The 22,074-nt window shown below is 36.4% G+C and overlaps 1 protein-coding gene across 1 annotated transcript in view; it reads right to left on the reverse strand.

Annotated features, from left to right (window-relative positions):
- Nucleotides 1-9,648: 9,648 nt before the first annotated feature.
- Nucleotides 9,649-22,074, reverse strand: part of LOC118898430 (sodium channel protein type 1 subunit alpha) — a 136,999-nt gene continuing 124,573 nt past the window's right edge. Inside the window, exons 23-27 of the mRNA XM_036858803.1 lie at nt 21,001-21,054; nt 19,325-19,462; nt 17,289-17,393; nt 15,444-15,714; nt 9,649-12,861 (exon numbers count right to left, since the gene is read on the reverse strand). Coding sequence (XP_036714698.1) covers nt 11,684-12,861; nt 15,444-15,714; nt 17,289-17,393; nt 19,325-19,462; nt 21,001-21,054 — 1,746 coding nt within the window. The 3' untranslated portion in view covers nt 9,649-11,683. The remainder of the gene's footprint in view (nt 12,862-15,443; nt 15,715-17,288; nt 17,394-19,324; nt 19,463-21,000; nt 21,055-22,074) is intronic.

Below are 22,074 nucleotides of genomic sequence, written 5' to 3' on the forward strand. Positions count from 1 at the left end.
ATACTTTAGACCTAGAAAATCCAGTTTCAAGAATTTATCCAACAGAAATATTCATAGATTTCACAAAAATACAGAAAGAAAGATATTCATTACAGCCTTGCTAGCTATAGAGCAAAACTAGAAAAATCTAAGTGTCTATCAATAAGTGTTTAATTAAATCTACAGAATGGAATGCTACACATTATTTACAAAGAATGAGGTAGATTTATATGTGCCAAATGGAAATATATCTAAGCTATATTAATGGTAAGGTCAAGTGTAGAATGATGTAAAAACGTTTCATTATTTATAATAACAACAGTATGTTTGCATATGTGTAAAACAATGCCTGGGGACTTCCCTGGTGGCGCAGTAGTTAAGAATCCACCTGCCAATTCAAGGGACACGGGTTCAAGCCCTGGTCTGGAAAGATCCCACATGCCGCAGAGCAACTAAGCCCACGTGCCACAACTACTGAGCCTGCGCTCTAGAGCCGGCGAGCCACAACTACTGAGCCTGCGTGCCACAACTACTGAAGCCTGCACACCTAGAGCCCGTACTCCGCAACAAGAGAAGCCACCACAATGAGAAGCCTGCACACCACAAGGGAGAGTAGCCCCCGCTCTCCGCAACTAGAGAAAGCCCTCATGCAGCAGTGAAGACCCAACACAGCCATAAATAAATAAACAAATAAATAAATAAACAAATAAATAAATAAATTTTAAAAAACAGAAACAAAAGAAACAATGCCTGGACAGTTATTCAGGAAATTGCTCTGAGAGGAGAGTGGGATAATAGTATTTTATACCTTTCTGTACTATTTTAGTTTTTTTTCCTTAAATAATAGGTAATATTTTTACAGTCTAACCAAAAAGCAACAGCAAACTTCAATGAAGTTTGCAAAGACCTATGGGTACTTGTCCCATTCCCTATCATAACTTTTTAGTCCTCATGTGAATCATAATATGCCATTTGGGTGTATAAAAGCATTCCACAGCCTTGAAATATTAGAATGGTTATTGGCCTAGAAGTTAATCTTTTCCTCTGTGATCTCTCTTGGTGTTGGTAGTTTAGATCAATAATGACAACCAGTTGTTCAGGTTGTTCTGCACAAAAGTGCCAGTTGAAATCCATTTACTGTATCCTTTGTCCCAGCACAGAGCTGTTTTCCCCAGAGGAGAAAAGGAGACTTCCCCCTAATTTTTACAAAGGTCTATACGAGCTAATTAAGTCCCTGATGTTAGAACTCATTTTCTTTTAGTATATCTAAATCATGTAGGCTGAAGGATAAGCTGTTTTATTCTCTTTATTCAGCCCATATTGCTGGGAAGTCTTTGGTTACATAACAGTATCATACTGAATCAAACTCTGTAACTCAGGGATGATACTTGGTGATGTGCCCATTCTGACTTTTGAGTATTTTATTAATTAAGTATTATAATCAACTAATGATGAGTTCCTGAAGGCCTTGAACCTTACCAGGCTACCAACCACTAAGCTAGGCTTTCCCAGACTTGCTGATTATAAGACCCTCCTAGGGAGCTTGCTATAGCTTTCTTCTACCTCATTCTAACAGTACAACTCATTAGACATTTTAGACCCTTTTATGGTGATTCTGATTTAATTTGAGATGAGACTTGGAACTGTATTTGTAACTATTGCCCTGGTAGGCTTTTAGAATTAGATGAGTTTTTGTTGTTGCTGTTGTTTTGTTTTGTTTTGTTTTTAATGCTCTAAGATTGAAAGATAAGAGAGGTTATCTAATAAGCCCAGAGACTTGGAGCTCACCACATTGAAGTTATCTTTGGATTGAGTTGGACATTTAAGGCATAGTCCAGAGAGAATGCCATGGAAATGCCAAGATTTTGGGGTGGGGAAAGAGGAATGGTAGAATAAAATTCTAAGACATACCTGGCTAGTTTTAGACTAAATTTCATGCAGTTAACTGCCTAATGAGTTTTATTTTAGCAAATCATAACATTACAAATTGGAAACCTCTGCTGCATTTGATTGAAGTCCTTCCTCCTATCCTTGTCTCTGAAAGAAATATGTCTACATACTTTAACCATTCTCCATAAATCCTATTATCCACCTCCTTGCATATTTATAAGATCACAATCTTATAGATACTATATTTTGCTCCAGCGTTGCACCTACTGACAATATCCGTCAGCATAACTCAATAGACATTTTTCCTGAGGTAGGGAGAATGGCTGCACTTATGACTAAGGTTGACCAAAGGCGCAATCTGTTTGCCTTTAGAAATGTGTGTTTTCTGTGACTGCAAGAAATACTGCTGAACAAGACGTTTCTTTACCATCCCTGATGAACGATGGACATTAATAATGCAGATAAGAATCAGGCCAAGTGATATTGAAGAGAAAACAAGGTCCAGAATCCCTAATTCCTTTCAGAGGAATAAATTTTAAATGGCAAACTCAGTAGTTCCATCACAGCAAAGAACAAGGTGAGTATTATATAATCTTTAAATTCTAAAGAGTCAAAAATCAATTTATGGACCTTATACCTTGGAAATATTTATGTATATACATAATTATACATATACCCACACTTATATCTATGTCTCTTTATAGGTAACAGAGAGGTAGTGTGTTTGCTCTTATGGATGTAATATATGTCCATTTAAATATTTATTACATATATCCAATATTACTATAATATACCAAGGTCAATTTTCATTTGTAACTTTTCTGATGTTTTATTCTTTTATATATCTTGCATATAATGACAGCCCTCTGTTAGAGTATATAAGCAAAGGGCAAAATATCTTAGAGGGATAAATGACTCTTTTAAAAATAGAATTATTTAGAGCAATGCTAAAAATTAACTAATTTGACCTTTTACTAAATACCTAGAAAACACTTTCTCTGTACAAAGTACAGAAGATACAGAAGTATTTAAGGCCAGTTTCTGCCAATCATACAGTTTCTGGTGTGTGTGTTCTTGTGGCAAAAATTGGAGAAGGAGGGTGATGAGAGGAAGAAAACTGTATTTTAAACCACTGCTTCATGGCTAAGTGCCATATAAATGGAATACAGTGGTGATCCTATGTCCTGCTTTGCCTAGGAGGGTCCTCATTTATGCCTGTTGCTTTATTATAATTATTAATAGTCTCCTCCTTCACTCTCAAAACTGTCTGGGTGTGAACATACACATCAAAGTCCCATAGAAGTTCACAGGAGAGAAAATTCTCTTCCAGTAATAAGACATAAGAAAAATGTCACTGAATCCTGAAGGATGGGTTTGATTTCAGAGGTAGAAAGATAGATGAGGAAGTAGTCAGGGCTTATGTCTCATCATTGTTTGCCTGTATTCTTCCAGTAACTTCTCAAATTATGACCCTGCTCTCTGTTTCCTTTTCCTTAAAGTCAGAATCTACTCTAGCATCTTCACTCTACCTTTATTTCTTTTACAAATGTCTTAATGGTTCTTCATCACCATTATGTTATGTTATGTCATATGTTAAAGCCAAAGAGCCAACATGCACTCAGGGCCCTTCATTATCTGGCCCCTGCTTGCCTCTCTGTCAGTATCAATACCCATTTTTCACTGTAGCCATATTGAACTATTGTGAATGCTCTAAACATGCCATCCTGTTTCTGATTTTCATGCGTGTCTTTGGTCTTCATCATCATCAGGGCAAATACTTATATAGTAATTACCATAGGCTTGGAACTGTTGATCCGAAAGCTCTACTTGTATTAACTCATTTAATCCTCATACAAATTATTATTACCATTTTACAGATGACAAAATTGAGGCAAAGAGGGGCTAAGAAACTTTTCAAAGTTGTTCAGCTAGTAAACAGTATAGTTGATGTTTGAATCCAGGCAATCTGGCTGCAGGATCTATACTTTTGACCACTTTTCTATAATATTTCTGCTGTTTGGACTGCCCTATCCCTCACATTCTTCAAACCCAGATCAGAGTTTACAGTTATAATTGTCCCTGAATCCGCCTGTAGAGTTACTCATTCGTTCCTCTATATATTCTGTAATTTGTACTTACTTCTTTTGCTGAGCCTGAAGAAGGACCCAAACAATAACAGATATTGAGAAAGCAGGTTGACTTCTGGCCAGTTTTGCTGGTGGTTGAGAGGAATAGAATATGGTCAAATCACTTTTGGATGTATGAAGTTGAAGATGATAGGCAAATATGCAAGTATAAAAGACCAACAGAAAGTTGGAATTGCAGCACCAGCTCAACAAAAAGGCTGATGCTGCTGAATAAATCTGTAAGAAGTGGGAAAAAATTAATAAACGGTAAAGGCAAAGAATCTAAAATGTAAGAAGAGACCTAGAAGAGTTTAGTTTTATGGAAGACAAAGGAAGACGCAATTCAGTGAAGGAGGTGGTGATGACCATCCTCATCCAATTCTAAAAATCTGCCAAATATGATAAAGACTGAATAAAGATCATTGAATTTGGCTAATTGTAGACTGGTGGGAAGAGGAGCCAGATCCGAGAGCATTAAAGAGAGTGAGAAGGTGCTTGGGAAGAATAAGATTCAACATTGGTTTCGTATTTGAATCTGTTAGTCTCAATTTATTTCAAACAGCTTGAAGAAGAAACATAAAACCTGCACCTTAATGCTTTCCAACAACACACACAGACACACTGTAGGCAGTTTAACGAAGGGTAGTGATTCATGAAAGTTTAGTAAGTAAATTGAATTTTCTATAACAACATATTTTTAATGAAGGATTTATACTTCAAAATATAATTGAAATATAATTTCCTATAAATTTATTTTAAGAACTTTCTGGTCTCCACACCGTCGTAAATAAAAGCTACATTCCTGGAAGACAAACAAACAAAATGCTGCAGGTAACAATTGAATAGCTCTGTGAACATCTTACCCTTCTAAGTAAACATTAAATAGAGGAGGTATTCATGATAACCAGATACAGAGTATATACAGCTCTCCTCCACATGGTTAATGTTCCTTGTTCCTATATTCACCGTTTGAAAATATTTTCCAGTCTTTTCCTCATAATGTTATTGAGAAGAATAATAGCCAGCACAGTATTTTGAAAACTCAATGTGCTTATATCAACAAGATTATTTACAGCCAAGTTTTCTCATCAATATCATTGAGACCTATATTTCATTTAATTTTAACCAAGAGTGAAAGTGTTGAGTACAGAACCCTGATTTTAGAAGGTAATTTTTATTTATTTTTTTAAAGATTTTGTTTTGATGTGGACCATTTTTAAAGTCTTTATTGAATTTGTTACAATACTGCTTCTGTTTTATGTTTTCTGGTTTTTGTCCACGAGGTATGTGGGATCTTAGCTCCCCAATCAGGGATTGAACCCGACCCCCTGCGTTGGAAGGTGAAGTCTCAACCACTGGACCGCCAGTGAAGTCCCTAGAAGGTAATTTTTAAAAGGAAAGAGATAACGGGACAGTGAACAAAGATGCATCACAGTTGAGAAAAGTTAATTTTCAAAATTAGAAGAAACAATTTTGAAAGTGCCAAGCTGGACAGAAAGAATCAATCATGAAGGAGAGAATAAAGACACAAGAGAAGGTGAATAACTCATAGAGCAAGGTATCAGAGTATGTAGAAATGAATGCGGGAAAATGATCTCTGGAAAGATATGAAGGTAGGGAATAGAGGGAGGTAGAGGGGGAAAGGGAAAGGGAGAAAAGCAAAGAGGGGGCAAGGCAGGAAAGGGGAGGGAAGCAGAGGGAAGGGAAGGAAGACATTTTTCATTGCAGAGGAAAGAAGCTGAGGAAGTTCATGATAATGTCCTCATGTTTCTTGGTGGGGTAAGAGGCAGCGTTATTTGCAAATATGAGTGTTCTGAGAAGGTAGTAAGGGACTTGAGCAACACTGAGTACTCAGTGGACACTGAAGATTATCTACTAGTGATGTCAAGAATTTCTTGGTGATGCATCTTCCCCAACAATACTTGACTGCCTGTAATATTTTTCTCCTCTAGTGCCTTTGCTGCCACACTGGTTGAATCAATGTTAATTGACAACCTTGGAGAATATTCCCATGTTCCAGGAAGGACAGTACTATGAGTAGTATAGTACATGATAGAAGCAATAATATTTCTTGACTATGAACATTTTGATAAATTTGTAGTGACTCAAACATTTATCTTCTTACATAATAATATGAAATTCTAATGCACACATGATAGAATACACAATTACAGGACAAATTTGTAGACTTTAATACAGGTTATACAGTTCTAATGTCTGAACCTGTTGGTACACACATACAAACATATTAACCTATAAGGTTAAGTAGTGATTGTCTATCCCACTGGTTCCTGGACTCTTGATTTCATGTACCAGTTAAATAAAATGAGAGGACCAACACAGGGTCACCAATTTTTTTTTTTTTTTTGGCCACGTTGGGTCATCGTTGCTGCATGTGGGCTTTCTCTAGTTGAGGTGAGCAGGGGCTACTCTTCTTTGCGGTGCGCGGACTTCTCATTGCGGTGGCTTCTCTTGTTGTGGAGCACAGGCTCTGGGCGCAGGGGCTTCAGTAGTTGTGGCACACGGGCTTAGTTGCTCCTCAGCGTGTGGGATCTTCCCGGACCCGGGCTCGAATCCGTGTCCCCTGAACTGGCAGGTGGATTCTTAACCACTGCGCCACCAGGGAAGTCCAGGGTCGCCAATTTTTAATTTGGCCAAATAAAGTATTAAAACAACCTATTATCATTTATTCCCACCATCATTTCAAAAAGAGGATGTTAACATAAAATGCTTTTAGTTTTTGGAATTAAAAAAAAAATAAAGTCACACTTTTACAATAAAGTTCTTTAAATTGAATATGTTTAGCTTTATAAATATTTGTGACATTATTCTTAATTTCCTAGGTTAACTGCAGGCATATGAAACCCTTGCCATGTGGGTGCTGGTCTGTGGAAATATGTTTGGGGTTATTGATTGACACAATGTTCGTACCCCAACTCATATAGCCAATAAGCCACCTTCTGTTATGATATGGGCAGAATCCCCAGAGTTTAGATCAAAAGGCCCCGATTTAGATCTGTCTAGCTTCAAATACTGAGGTCTTAACCACTAAGCCACAGGTCTCTCCTAAAATATTCTCATTTTTAGTACTATAAGGATTATCATGAAGGGCAAGGAATGTAATCATTTGTCTCTTCAGAAAGATGACTTCCAGGGAACAAGAATAGTAGTTAAAATACAGGGTTCTTTGAAGTAATTAGAGCTAGTACACTTAATTTTAAGGGTAGAATCATAAATTCCAGGACACAAAAAACAGGTGATACAATGAATACACACACACACACACACTTCAATAACACAAGGGCAAAAAAAACCCTTCCCATCCCCAAAGACACACACACATATCTATATCAACCTTTATATACACACATATACACATATAATTTATTTTCCTTTGATCCCATTCAAAAGTCAGTTGCAGACATCATCGCACTCATCCCTAAATACTTTAATGTGCATTTTCCGAGAACAAGGGTATTACCTTTAATTATGTAATAGTCACATTTAGACTTTCTAAAATTAAGGAAATTAGTACTTTTATAATGCTAATAATCAACAGTCTATATTCAAATTTAGCCAGTTTTCCCAGTAATATCCATAATTATTACTATTTTCCCAGTCTAATATTCAATCCAGAATCACACATTGTGTTTAGTTTTCATAGCTCTTCAACTTCAAGCCATTCCTTAGCCTCTTTGTTTTTCATGATATTTTTGAAGAGTTCAGTCCAGTTATTTCATAGAAAGTCCTCAATTTGATTTTCGTTATGATTAAGTTCTGGTTATGCCATTTTGACTGGATACCAAGAAGTGATGTGTCTTCTTCAGTAAAGTTGTTCCCATAATTGATGATGTTATCTTTGAAGGTAGTGTCTGCTAGTTTTCTCCACTGTAAGCTTTCTTATTTTAAAAAAATTTTTAATTAATACAGAATACTTTGAGACAATGTAAATGTCCTATTCCTCATCAAACTTTCACCCGTGAGTTTTAGTATTCGTTGATTATTCTTGCATGAATCAGTTGTAATTATGATGGTTGCCAAGTGATAATTTTCTAACTTCATTATTTCTTCTACATTTGTTCGTTAACATTCAACTGTAAGGAAGAGATTTTTCCTTTTCTCCATTTATTTATGTCAGTATATACTTGTGAATTCTTATTTTATTCAATGGGTTAAAGCTGTAACTATCATTATTTGCTATGCAAAAATTACCAAAATGAATATGGTGATTTATATGATTATGTTTTGTATTTGGAAAGGTACCAGTGAGTACTGGTATGGATGTGGAATACAAAAAAAAATCTGTAGGGATTATCCTATAACCCTTATTTTTGTTGGTTAGAGATGGGAAACTCTTTTCACACACTAGTAAATCAGAATTAGTTGTTGTGGTGTTTTAGGGAGATGATGTCATGAAGAGACAAGGTCAGGAAGTTGAAGGATGGGGAGAAGCACTGTGTGTGACCTCTCCTCTTTCCATCAAGTTCACGTTCCTGTTTCAGGCTTCAAAACTGATGTTGTGCTACTCTGATGACAAGTGAGGGCTTCTCTTTACTCATAAATTTAGATGTTTCTTTAGCTGTCACTTTCACTGTCTGGACCACTGCAGTAACCTCTCCATGGTCTCTGTGAATTCTGTGCTTGACTTCACTGTATTTTCGCCAGTTCCTGTTTATCTACCAAAGCTGGTTAGATTAAGCCTCCAAGCTAACCCAAGGCAAATCTTTGCCTCGTGCCCACTTTCACGAGATATTTAATCACTGTATCATCCAGGCAGGAGACAGATGGCATGCTGAAATGAGGCAACAGAGAATGTTTTTATGAAGGGGCCATTTAAAAAGTTGTCAGCAAGGTAAGGGGAAAATGACAAGGAATAGGGAAGTCCAGCCACAGGTCTTAAGGAGCAAGGTGGAGAGTGATGACCGGACCCTCAACAAAGTAGCTCGCATTGTAGGAGGGGGCTATCTGACTGCAAGTATGACTATGTTGATGAATGGAGCACTGCCAACCCAGAGCAACCTAGCAAAGAAGACACTGGGAAATAAATACCCAATTTCACTGTTCTCCCACTGGTGTTTTCCTGACGGTATTTTCCTTCTGGGGCTGCCCACTGGCCAAACCGATTGTGATCTAGAGGGTAAGAGAGCCCACTGATGCAATTTATAAGACCACCCTCACACAGAGCAGGATGGAGGAGCATGAAGAGTGGTTCTGGAGGAGCAAACAAAATACCGGACTCACACATTGCAACTTTTACTATTTTAATACAGTTCTGAGGGATTCTCTTTGTACCTCAAGGGGCCATCCACCATAGCTCCGGTTCCCATATCCTTCTTTTCCTTCTGGAGCCACCAGCGTATGCTCTAGCATCAGTCCTTTCTCCTAACAGAGACCACACCCTACTGCCTGTAACCCCTGGTAGGTCACTTCCCCCAGTCCCATTCCTACCACAGATTTTCTTGCTGTCAGCCCGGGTATACCTCTGTGTGTGTGTGTGTGTGTGTGTGTGTGTGTGTGTGTGTGTGTGTGTTTAGCTCCCCTTCTCCCCCAATTTGTACAATAAAAACATCTTCATCTTGTTACACAACACCGTTAACTAAAAGTAACTGGGCAAACAATAAAATAAAAAATGTAATCTTTATTAGTTTTGCACATTTTTAATGTTGGTTAGCATCATTTAGGGTAATAGTAGCATTTTCCAGCATGCAGTTCACGAATACAGTTTAAGTAGTTTTAAGAAAAAGTGTTGCCTATAGTTTGCTTCTGTAAGAAACACAAAATGTCCTGATATAACTGACTATGTAAGTTCACTACTCTCTGTTCTTCCAGAAAAAAAAAAGTTGTGAAACCCACATTATACTTCGAGCAATCTAGAGCGGCATGACTCCAAAGAAATGAAAACATAAACAGAAGTTAGGAAAAAGAGGACAAAAATGAAAAATAAGCACTATCTTCAATCAGTTAATGTAGGAACTACCAAAAATGTAAATAAAAATTTATACCTTTTTCCAATTGCAAAGCATAATTTGGATGTGAGTTGTGAACCTATTTTTGCCCCTTAAAATTATGAAATAATCTAAAAGTAGCAAATGTAATAAAAAAGCAGAAATCTACAACTACCCCATCTTGTTTTCATTTCTTACTTAGCAAATTTCTTCCCTGAAAAAGTACGGTGGACAGAAAGTAAGAAAGTGATTGTGATATCAATCTTAAGATAATTTCCTCTTCATATTTATGTACATAATGCTGAAAAATAAAATAAAAATGACTTTTTACAGTACTTATATTTGCTTATAAAACTCTAAACACATTTTAACAGGTTAAGCAGTGCTTTTTTTTAAAACATGTCTGTACAGTCAGGCTATACAACATATGTTATCCACTTAAAATTTAAAAATAACCAAAAAGCTGTTAAAGTGCTGCAAACTATTGCTTAATGACTTAAAGAAATGAGATCTGTTGAGCAATTTCTTTGACTTTACCAGTGACATACGGTTTCTCATAAATGAGATTCTGAGCAGTGGGAGAAACCAGATACAGCAGCATGGTAATAGAAACATGCATTCATAGTATCCAAACTATCTATAATGGTACAGAATACATTATGTTACCTGTGTAAAGCTTGCACTCTACATTTCTTGTGGTACATATTTGATGCAATAAATACCGAGCTTAGGTCATTATTTGTTTGCTCAAACGTGCACCACCGGGTAAAATGACTATTTACATAATAAATAGCATTTCATTAACATATACATTGTCAACCTTGCTGAGCTGAAGATGGCTAAACAAAGTGCAGGATTAAGCAGAAATTCATAAAGCGTTCTTTTTGTCAATTCCGTCTTTAGGGGGGAAGCAATACTTATTCAGTTTTTTAAATACAATAAACAGAAACATAACACTTATGACTCCAGACATTTGAGTGAAGTTTTCCCCTGCTAAGATTTCATGGGCTATCCCCCCAAAATGATATAGTTGGTCTAGGGGCTGGATTTGACAAGGTCAGCAAAGCACCTCCAATTTTCACCTAATTACCCCTCCCAGAAACATGGATGGAATTTAAGAATTCATTGTTTTCCTCGTGACTTTTTTCATGCATGATCTCTGAGTGTAGCATGCCCTCATGCAAACCACATCTCTGTGCAGATGGGAGGCCGTGCAATTACCATAACCTCTGGTGGCATACCTGTTAGAGAGGTCCTTTAGTCTATTTCCCAACAGAAACCCCGTTTACAAAAATAGTCACATATAATAAACAACATATGGACTAAAAAAAAGATGAATCCACTAACAGATTTTGTAAAAATGTGACAAATGTGGCAGTCGAAATGCAAAGAGTGGATACAATTACTACACTAAAGTGTTTCATGTTAAACAACCCCCGAATTATAGGTTTGCACCCCTTTGAACTGGTCCCTACAGTCTGAGTAGCCATTTTGTCTCTTGTCTTCAGCAGTGTCAGCTGGTAGTGAGAACAGTAATCTCCTGTCAAGGTCATCTCCCCTTTTCACAGAGTCACAGTTTTCCGACAAGGGGTCACTGTCTGATTGTAGGCACTGACCTTAAGTAGATTTGTGTAAAAACAGTCAGTTTGGCATTGACCTCCTAAAGGAGTCCTGTTGACCAGAATACATCACCTTCACAGGCTGTAAACAATTTGTCACCCAGTGATTTTGATTTATTTTTGTTTATTTCCCTTTGGCTTTCTCATCTTTGCCTTCTTGCTCGTGTTTTTCCACGATTGGCTTTGTTACCCGATCGTAGGAGGGTGGACAAGCTGCTGTGGACATGGTCAGATCAGTTTTTTCTGTAACTGAGTTTTCATGTATTCTGTCAATTACCATGTCTTCTTTTATAAGAAGATTAGCCCCACCTTTGATTTTATTTTTGTTATATGTAAATGAGGCTTGCTTTACAGTTCGCTTTAAAAGGTGGCGCCTGTACGCACGCTGAATAATAACAGCAGACACCTCCTCTTGTTTTCGTTTTAAAGTCGTAGTTATTGGCTGATAGGAGACCTTTGATGGGTTGGAAGCCATGAATCGCTCTTCCATCTGTATTCGGAGAGCATCCATCTCTCCACTCTCCCCCAGAACCCGCTTCGTAAAAGCAAATAAGATGTCAAGACAGTGGATCCGGTCCCCACTGACCATGGGCAGATCCATGGCAATGAGCTGGATTTTGTTCGGTTGTGGCAAATTGAGGGGAGGTTCAAGAGCAGCTGCAAACTGAGAGAGTTTTTCAAATTCCATGAACTGGGTGGCATTGGGATCAAACTTCTCCCAAACCTCGTAGAACATCTCAAAGTCATCCTCGCTCAGGGGCTCTGCACTTTCTTCAGTAGCAACACTGAAGTTCTCCAGGATGACAGCAATGTACATGTTCACCACGACCAGAAATGATATGATGATGTAACTGACAAAAAAGAAGATCCCCACAGATGGGTTCCCACAGTCTCCCTTAACTGAGCTGCCAGGGTTAACTTTATTAGGGTCACAATCGGGTGGTTTACTGTTGAGAATAGGTGCTAGCAATCCATCCCAGCCACCAGAGGTGGTAATCTGGAACAGGCAGATCATGCTGTTGCCAAAGGTCTCAAAGTTGAACATGTCATCAATTCCAACCTCCCTCTTAACATAGGCGAAGTTGGACATTCCAAAGATGGCGTAGATGAACATGACCAGGAAGAGCAGGAGGCCAATGTTAAACAACGCAGGAAGGGACATCATCAAAGCAAAGAGCAGCGTGCGGATCCCCTTGGCCCCTTTGATCAGACGCAGGATTCGGCCAATCCTGGCAAGACGGATCACTCGGAACAGGGTAGGGGACACAAAATATTTCTCTATCAGCTCAGCCAGAAACATACCTATGGATAAAAGATCAGAGTATCAACCAGTGAAGAAGTTATCCATTAAAATAATATTTAAATTTCTGTTAAGGCTCCCAGGTAAAGTTCAGAGTACTGAAATTCAGTTACTTAATCTTCAATGTTACATACAGACAATACATACATATATTATAGATAAACCTTAATTTCGGCATTCAGCATTAAATTCAACTCAGTATTTGCTGTGGACTAAATTCTGTCCTACCCCCCACACACCCACCCTACCACCAAATTCATACGTTACAGCCCTAACCCCCCAAGGTGGTGGTATTTGAAGATAGGGCCTTTGGGAGATAATTAAGTTTAGATGACGTCATAAGGTTGGAACCCTCATGATAGGATTAGTGCCTTTATGAGAAAAGACAATAGAGAGCTTGCTCTCTCTTTCTCCCTGCCACCTGAGGACACAGTGAGAAGACAGCCATCTACCAGCCTGGAAGAGAGCTCTCACCAGAAACCCATCATGTTGGCACCTTGACTTGGACTTCTGGCTTCCAGAACTCTGAGAAAATAAGTTTCTCTTGTTTAAGCCACCCAGTCTGTGGTAATTATTATGGCAGTCCAAGGTGACTATGACAATATTCAGTTCAATAAGGATTTTATAGTACCTTTTGTCTTTGAGGGATATCTATAGACCAGTTTTAGCTTATACAAAATCCCAAGACTGAATCCAAAAAAACAAATTAAAAATTCTCAAGTCCATCTTAAGAGCAGTAGCCAACAGTATACGTACACGTTTATAAGAATCCAATGATTTTTTTCTGAAAATGCCAAATCATATATACCCTCTATTCAGTCCTCCCCCATCTAAAAGTATCTGCAGTTTTTAATGCTGTTTTCATCTCTCCATGAACTTGATGTTTCCCTAAGTTTCTACTATAATATTCATATATATATATATATATATATATATATATATATATATATATATATATATATATATATATATATATGATCTGGCACATTTCTAAAACGGTTTAAGCTGATGCTCTTTCTGGTTTCCTGTGTCTGACACTGGTCTCTCAGCTCTCTTCCTTAAAGCTTCTTTCTCCATTTGCCTTTTAAATAATGAAATAGTGATTGAGCTGAAGAGGAGCTCAAGAAATTAAGTACCTTTTTTTTTTTTTTTTAAGAGTGGCACTCCCCAACGCTTTCAAGGAAAGGTTTTTTTTTCTTTTTTTTAATGTGTTTTTTTTTTTTTTTAATTTTTGTTTTTTTTATTTATTTACTTATTTATTTATGGCTGTGTTGGGTCTTCGTTTCTGTGCGAGGGATTTCTCTAGTTGTGGCAAGCGGGGGCCACTCTTCATCGCGGTGCGCGGGCCTCTCACTGTCGCGGCCTCTCCCGTTGCGGAGCACAGGCTCCAGACGCGCAGGCTCAGTAATTGTGGCTCACGGGGCCAGCTGCTCTGCGGCATGTGGGATCCTCCCAGACCAGGGCTCGAACCCGTGTTCCCTGCACTGGCAGGCAGACTCTCAACCACTGCGCCACTAGGGAAACCCAAGAAATTAAGTACCTTTGAGTTACACTACCTCATTCTGTAAAGAGTAAGTAAGCGTGTGTGTGTGTGTGTGTGTGTGTGTGTGTGTGTGTGTATGTATATGAGTGAGAGAGAGGGAAAGAGAGAAAGAGAGGTAAATACAACTAAGTACCCTATCCACAACTAATTACACCACAGATTACTGTGGGAATCAAAGGCTACATACAACATATGAGTTGGATAGAAGATCAACTTCTTCAGAGCGGGGAATGGCATAAAAATCTGCCCAACGGAGGCGCCCCCTATTGGATCGTAAAATATTGACCCAATCATATTATTATCTGGTTTAGGAAAGAATGAATACTTCAGGCCCACAGGCAGACTTCTTCACTTTACTGGAGCTAGAGTTGTATCTTGAATGAGATGAGCTATTGGTCACGTGACCTGTTTAACATTCCAGGCTTTGAAGTGTATGACTGATGAAATGATGTTCCATACCACATCACTTCTTTTGTGCATCATTACTATAAATTTCAAGGTAATCTACAAAATATCCCATACCCTGCATTAAAGAACTTACCATCTGCAATTGCTGACATTTTGTTCTTAGCTTTATTCTCTTTTCACTCTATGTTCTTCCTTATTTGCCACCAGCTTCCACTCCTGTATACATGCTAATGACTCTGTGTCTATGTCTCTGATGCACTGTCTCTCCTGAGTACCAGACTAAATTTCTAGTCCTCTCTTCAACAGAGCTATTTATATATTGTATAGACTATTCAATCTCAACAAGTCAAAAACATTTCAATCTTAGTTAACAGCACATTTCTGGTTCAAATGAATGAGACTTTGCTATATTGACAAATAATATACCTAGTCTAAAATGGACAGAATAGGATACAATACTCTATGCATAGTAGGAGCCTCATTTTGTAAGAAAGAGAAACACAGCAGTATGAAATACATCAAAATTTTCACAGTGGTTTTCTCTGAGTGGTCAGATGACCTCTAATTGAAACTTGATTAGTCTAACTTTTACTTTTATTGAGCTGAACTTAAGAGACCTGAAATAATTCTTACCTACAATGGAGAGAATGACAACCACAAAATCAAAAATATTCCAGCCTATGGTAAAATAATAATGGCGGAGGGAGACGAGCTTCAGCACACATTCTCCAGTGAACAGCACAATGAACACCAGGTTGATACGTGACAAAATGTTAGTCACATATTCACTCTGATCGTCAGTTTCCACCATCATTGTGACCATGTTGAGACAGATGAGAATCATGATGCTTATGTCAAAAACTTGTCTGGTTACGAAGTCAAAGACCATTCCTTGAAATTTGTTCTGTAGAGAATCAGAAATGATTTTAGCAACAGAGGAGTTTTCCTGTACACATTAGTTTCTACATAAGTACTTTCTGCACTAACTGACTGTCCAGTATTATACCTAGGAACCACCGGCCCTGAATTTTGTAAAAGATGGTTTATAGCACATTGTTTTTTAATTTAGTTACCTAAATTGCTATTTACCAAAATGTATTCCACAGAATAACAATCCCTTGTCAAAAGGGGATTTCTGATAAGAAACACTGCATACTATACACTTCTCTGAGAGGTACAAAATGCGTATTGATGTATTAAAATTATGAGACGTTAAGAAACCTGCTTAATTTTGTTATACCAGAATTTCCCATGATCAGTTGGACCATGAAGCAGTTTCAAAATATAGTATCTATTAACATTCCACTTGCCTTATTCTCAAAGAACTGTTAGAGGGAACTTGTCATTTTCATGACACACCTATAACATTATGCATTTAAAGTCCACGTGTGGCAATACTGATGCTCTTCCACCAACCAGTCTTTGCTGACATTGTCACACACAGAATGCTGAGTCTACACAGGGATAATCAGGCCAGAATGACATTCCTTATGGTTTGATGTCACAAATTCATGTCTCTTGTCACTGATCCATAGATCTACTCCCTGGTTCTGCCACTGTCATTCACTACAGGCTATTGTCTGGCCCATTTTCCTAGGTCACTGAGGAACTTCGAGGACATCGTCTATCTTACATTTTTCCTACACATAGTTGACTCATTTTTACTTCCAGTGTTAAGGCTTAACAGAGGACAGTATATGCTTTTCATCATTCTCAAGAAGGCAAGTTTTGGCTAGCACAATATGAATATGAATGTTCACTAGCATTTTATTCCCTAAAGCACCCCAGGAGTTGTTTTAACCTCACAGATCATCATCATAAAAATCAGTACAATGTGGGATAAGGCTCCTCCATTTCACGGCAGTTGTTTCATTGGTTCATCATGGAAACATGACATTTGGTTATTTATCATCATGAATTGTACTTATTGACTCTGACTTCTGTAGACATTAGTAATTTCTAACTTTATAGCCTTATATATGAATATTAGATACTAGAAGTCTTTCCTTCTCCAAAACACCTGGTACCTCTAATGAAAAATAAAATGGAAGTAAGGTGTTATTTCACTCAACAATTCATCAACTTGTTAATCTATCAGAAAACTGCATGTTTTTTAACCCCATCCAAGATTACTCTTCTCTCTAACATTACTTGGCAATTATTCTTGAGTTATATGATCAAATTCCTTGTACATATCACACTGCCTATGTGTCCTTTGCCATTTTGTTTGGATTCTAGTTGTGTAATTCTAAATGCCTTGAAGATAAGGGTGCATTTTCTGTTTCTTCTTTTTCCTTTTGGTCTCTCCCTTTAAAAAATCATTTTTACCATTACCATAAAAGGTATGAATTAATGATGCTCTAAAAGTGGGAGAAATCTTTGCTGCTGGAAATGTTAGCTTCTATCTCTTCTGTGAGAAAACCCATGAAAGTTTTTGTTTTTGTATTTTTTTCCCCCATATCATTTGGTATTTCTTACCCCTGGTCGAGGTATAGGCTTTTGAGGCTTTTTTGATCCTAATTTTTTCATTGCATTATAGTATTTCTTCTGTTCTTCTGTCATAAAGATGTCTTGACCTCCAAAGTATAGAAAAGAAAAATCAAAACTGGTTAAAACTGTGTCCCTCTGTACATAGTTTTTTAATGTTAAACTTAAAATAGGAAAGGGGCAATTAAAAAAGGAAATGCAAAATTCAACCAATTAGCATAATTATGCCTGGGATTTTAAATTTGAAAAATTAAAACTAGTTTTTAGATACTATAGTCTTATTTATTTCTCACAATCATACAAAATTGACTTTATTATTTTCACTATTATTTTATGGAGGAAAAATTCCCAGAATCTGAGAGGTTAAGTATTTCACCCAAGACCGTAAACTCAGGAAGTAGTACAATTTGGTTCACTGAGACACTAAATACGTGGTTCCGTTCACTACACACACTGCCTTTCAGAAGTTAAAGACAATGATTTTCTTATTCATATGTAGCAAAGAGTTAGAGTAGGTATATTGCATGATGGTTTAGAGTTACTCATAAAAAGCCACTTTCACTCTGCCAAGAATTGGAGCAAAAGGATAGAAAGGAAACTGGCCAAATCGGTAGATGACTTAGGGGAAAAGTCAGAGGTCATATGTATGGCAGGTATGTGATATGATAGGCCAGTAGGTACAGAGGATTAGAGCTCAGGCTAATAAGTGAAACGAAATAGCTTGATAATGATAACAGAGTAATATCAGTAATAATAAAGGGGGCTAAGGGACAGAAATGTTCCATAAGTGAAAGAGTCTCATACAATGAAAGCACTCATATAATAAGAAAACAGACTGAGCAAGTGAGGTGAAGGATCAGTACACAAAGGAAGAAAAATAAATGGCAAAAAAAAGGCCTCGAAAACATATTCAAACCTACTAGTCATAAAAGACATGAAAATTAAAATTAAATACAATTTTTACTTTTCAAATATCAAGTACCAAAAAACAGAGAGAATGTCTGATGCCAGTGAAACAGCAGTGACCTGAGCACATCCATACGCTATTATTGGGAGTATGAGTGGGCATGTTACCTGGGGAAAGCAAAACACTTTACTCTGGGAATTTATCTTAAAGAAATCATTAAAGGCTCAAATTTTTTTGGCACAAAGACTTTTGACCAGGCACTATTTAAATTATTAAAGATTAGAAACAACCTAAATCATTAATCTATTGGAAAATGGTTAAGAAAATTATGATAATATATATATGAAGACTTAACAAAATGGGGAAATACTTATGTTAAGTCAAAAAAATTTTATAATTATAGATCAAATAATTTCAGTAACAAGGATATGTGTAGAAAAAGTCTGAACAGAAAAACATAAAATGTGAATAGTGGTTACTCCTGAGTAATGATATTTCTTCACTTTCTGTGTTTTTGATAACATGCATATGTAACTGGGATGATAAAATGGGCTTCATAAGTGATAATAATTAATAAAGAACTGTTCAATTCAAGGCTGGAACTGATAGTTTGTAATTAACATCAGGGAGAATGAAGTGGGAATACATAAAATGAGCCAAAAAAGAATTTAAAAATGTGAAAAGAAACACTAGAAGAAGCTTACCTCTCATGCCTAATTTACTGCAAAGATTTTAAACGTTTTTGCTGGAAAATATATTTCAAGGAGGGAAGTTGTAAAGATAAAACAACAGGTTGACTCTGGGAAACAGGTATATGCCTGGGTTCTCTTCTAGTTCTTTTTTTAATTATTTTTCAAAAGAGAAAATGTGGTACCTGAGTATTTTTTCTTTAAAGAGGAGAGAGATTTTGTGAACCTATGCACAGGAGAATGGAATACAGTCATTCTTGGCTTTTTATACCATGAAAGATATGGGCAGTGAATGGCAGAGGGGGAGGATGCAAAAATAGATTTTAATATATAATCCCATTTGGTTTCTGAGTTAAAGTACTCATTTGGTGTTGAAAATCCTTCAAATAATTTATTATCTCAGTGGGAGAGAAAATATTAGAAATACTTATCTTCTTCTTTTGCTGGTTGAAATTATCTATGATGACACCAATAAACAGGTTCAAGGTGAAGAAGGACCCAAAGATGATGAAAATAACAAAGTAAAGATACATGTATAGACTTTCCTCATACTTAGGCTGGAGTTCCACCTACAAAAGGAGAATATTTTGTAAGATATTACAATACATTTGATGCTGGTAGTCACTGGTGTTTTTCATGAGAATAGGAAAGAAAATTTCTAGTAACACTTAAGCAGTACTTTTCTTTATTTCCTCTAAATCAGCTACCTCTAAAAAAAAAAATCTCTGAAATTAGCCTTTAGGATAATTTTTTATGTGAAAAACAGAGTGTTCTCATGTGAAAAATACAGTATGATGATTTTGAAATGTATTTTTTTCTAACTATAAATACAACTAATATCTTGCCATTTGGACAGTAGTGTACTAAATTTGGGGATTTTTTAAGGTATTGTATTTTAATAATTTTAAAATTAATAGTGAAAAAATTTTACATCAGTAAATATGCATAGACTATGTTTAGAAATAATCATTCCTGATGCATGAATTTATTTAGCAAACAAGAATTGAGTTACTTATTTCGATGTTTGGCATCCTGCCTATAACATTGTAACATTCATTGAATTTTTCAGATTGAGTAGACATAACTGGACATGCCATCTGCTAAATCCTCAACTGATAATTTAATCTCTAGATTGTACTCATAATAAATAAGCATTTGAGCTTTTACTTAGCACTTAGTAAAGAGGTAAAGGAGTCACTATAGATAGTGCCCTAATAGATTCATGTCCTCCTAAAGATAACAGAGTTAAAAACCAACCAAACACACAAAACAAAAATAATAAGTAACAAAGTGAAATAACTCATCTCTGGAGGATATCAGGAAAGTACTCAACATAAAACTAAAGCCACTTATGGGAAATGCACATCAAGAAAGATAAAAGTGTGCTTATCAGATCAGTTTAAAGATTACAGGGGCAAAGTTCATTCTTCATGATTATAGAAGATGGGACTTCAGAATGGAAAGATAAAGAGAAAATACTAAATTTTACAAATTTTGAAGAGCAGAGTTGGAATGAGCATGGATTTCAATTCTCTTCTTGAAGCCTGAAAAAGACTATTATAGGAGAAATCAAAAAAGTAGGTCTTAGGTGATAGAAACTTAAAGGAAACTGTTGATCACAGAAATGATAACAGTATCTGTAAAGGTTCCAGTAAATTTATGGATGCTATAATCATATAAAAGAATGGATTTTAAAGTGACTATTACAGAAATCTAAGGCTACCTAGGCAACATCCCTAACTTGTCTAATATGGAGGGTAAACTACTGATAGTAACCATGTATTTCTTCATATTTGCTCCAGCATGCCAAACTTATTATTGATTATATAATTGGTAGATAAAAAGGAAACAAAATAGAAAAATAGTTAATAGACGGATATTTGTTAGTTATGAAATATACTCATGTGTTACTTTAGCATGACTTCCATTTTGATATATCTTACTAAGATCTTTCTGATAAATACTACTATACTTGAGTATTAACTTGAGTCATACTTTTCCCTTTTTAAAAATTCATTGTAGAATCATTCCATTTAGCTGCTATGCTCTGTTAATTTTAGTGCCTAATCAATATTGTGAAAAGACTTAGGATGTAAAGAATACTTACATTTCTGGAATCAACTGCTGCATACATTATATTCATCCATCCCTTAAATGTGGCCTATTAAAAAGGACATGCATGTTTTACTTTGGAGTAAAAATAATTCAGACCTGATGTTTAATAAATATTCTTCCTGATATATTTCTTTAAAAGGAACATTTTTAAAAGACATCTCAAAACAAATTTTACATGGATTTTGGACCAACAATATCTCAGTAAGTCTCTTCATTTCTAGACCATATAATAAACAGAATGGTCATTTGATATATCTTCCTGCTTGATAACCAACTCACAAATACTTCTCAGTTCTTTAGAGTTAATGGAATCATGCAATATAAAGTCCTATCAAGATTTGGTGGAATACTTTTAGAAAGCTTTACAAATGCCAACACATTTGTCAATGTTTGTAGCAGCAAAACAACTACAACTTAGACCTGACGATCATCCACTAAACTCTATCTACAAGGTGATCAAAGCGACTGAAATTTTATGATTTCTCTTGATTGTAACTCTCTAAGGATCATACAGGTATACAAAAAGTCAGTTGCAACTAACATTTTAAGAATTTTAAAGCATAACATCTAGAAATAATGCTATATTCCACTTTCTTCTCTGTAATTTTTTAAAAATAATACTCCTTGTTTTTTTTTTTTCTGATCATTTGTTTTGTTTTGTTTTTTGGGGGTTTTTTTGGCCATGCCTTGTGGCATGTGGGATCTTAGTTCCCCAACCAGGGACTGAACCCTTGCCACCTGCGTTGGAAGCGTGGAGTCTTAACCACTGGACCGCCAGGGAGTCCCTCTTCTCTGTAATTTTTGATGAGAGTGAGTTAATTTGGGTAAGAAAAGTGAAAAAGAGTACACTTGGTATTCCAAGTGTCATAACTTACAGTAATTTGTTACTTGCCCTAGGACATGAATTTTGAGCCCTATGGGCCTGAGAGGATTATTCCTTAGTGAGCAAGTCTAGCAAAAAGCTTTCAGCATCTGTATCTCAACACATCTTTGTTTTTATAACACTAACACTTGTGAAGTGGTAGATGTCATGGGAAGAAAGCCAAGTAAGGGTGCTTGTGATGGC

Source organism: Balaenoptera musculus, chromosome 7, assembly GCF_009873245.2.
Source record: "Balaenoptera musculus isolate JJ_BM4_2016_0621 chromosome 7, mBalMus1.pri.v3, whole genome shotgun sequence".
Taxonomy (NCBI): domain Eukaryota; kingdom Metazoa; phylum Chordata; class Mammalia; order Artiodactyla; family Balaenopteridae; genus Balaenoptera; species Balaenoptera musculus.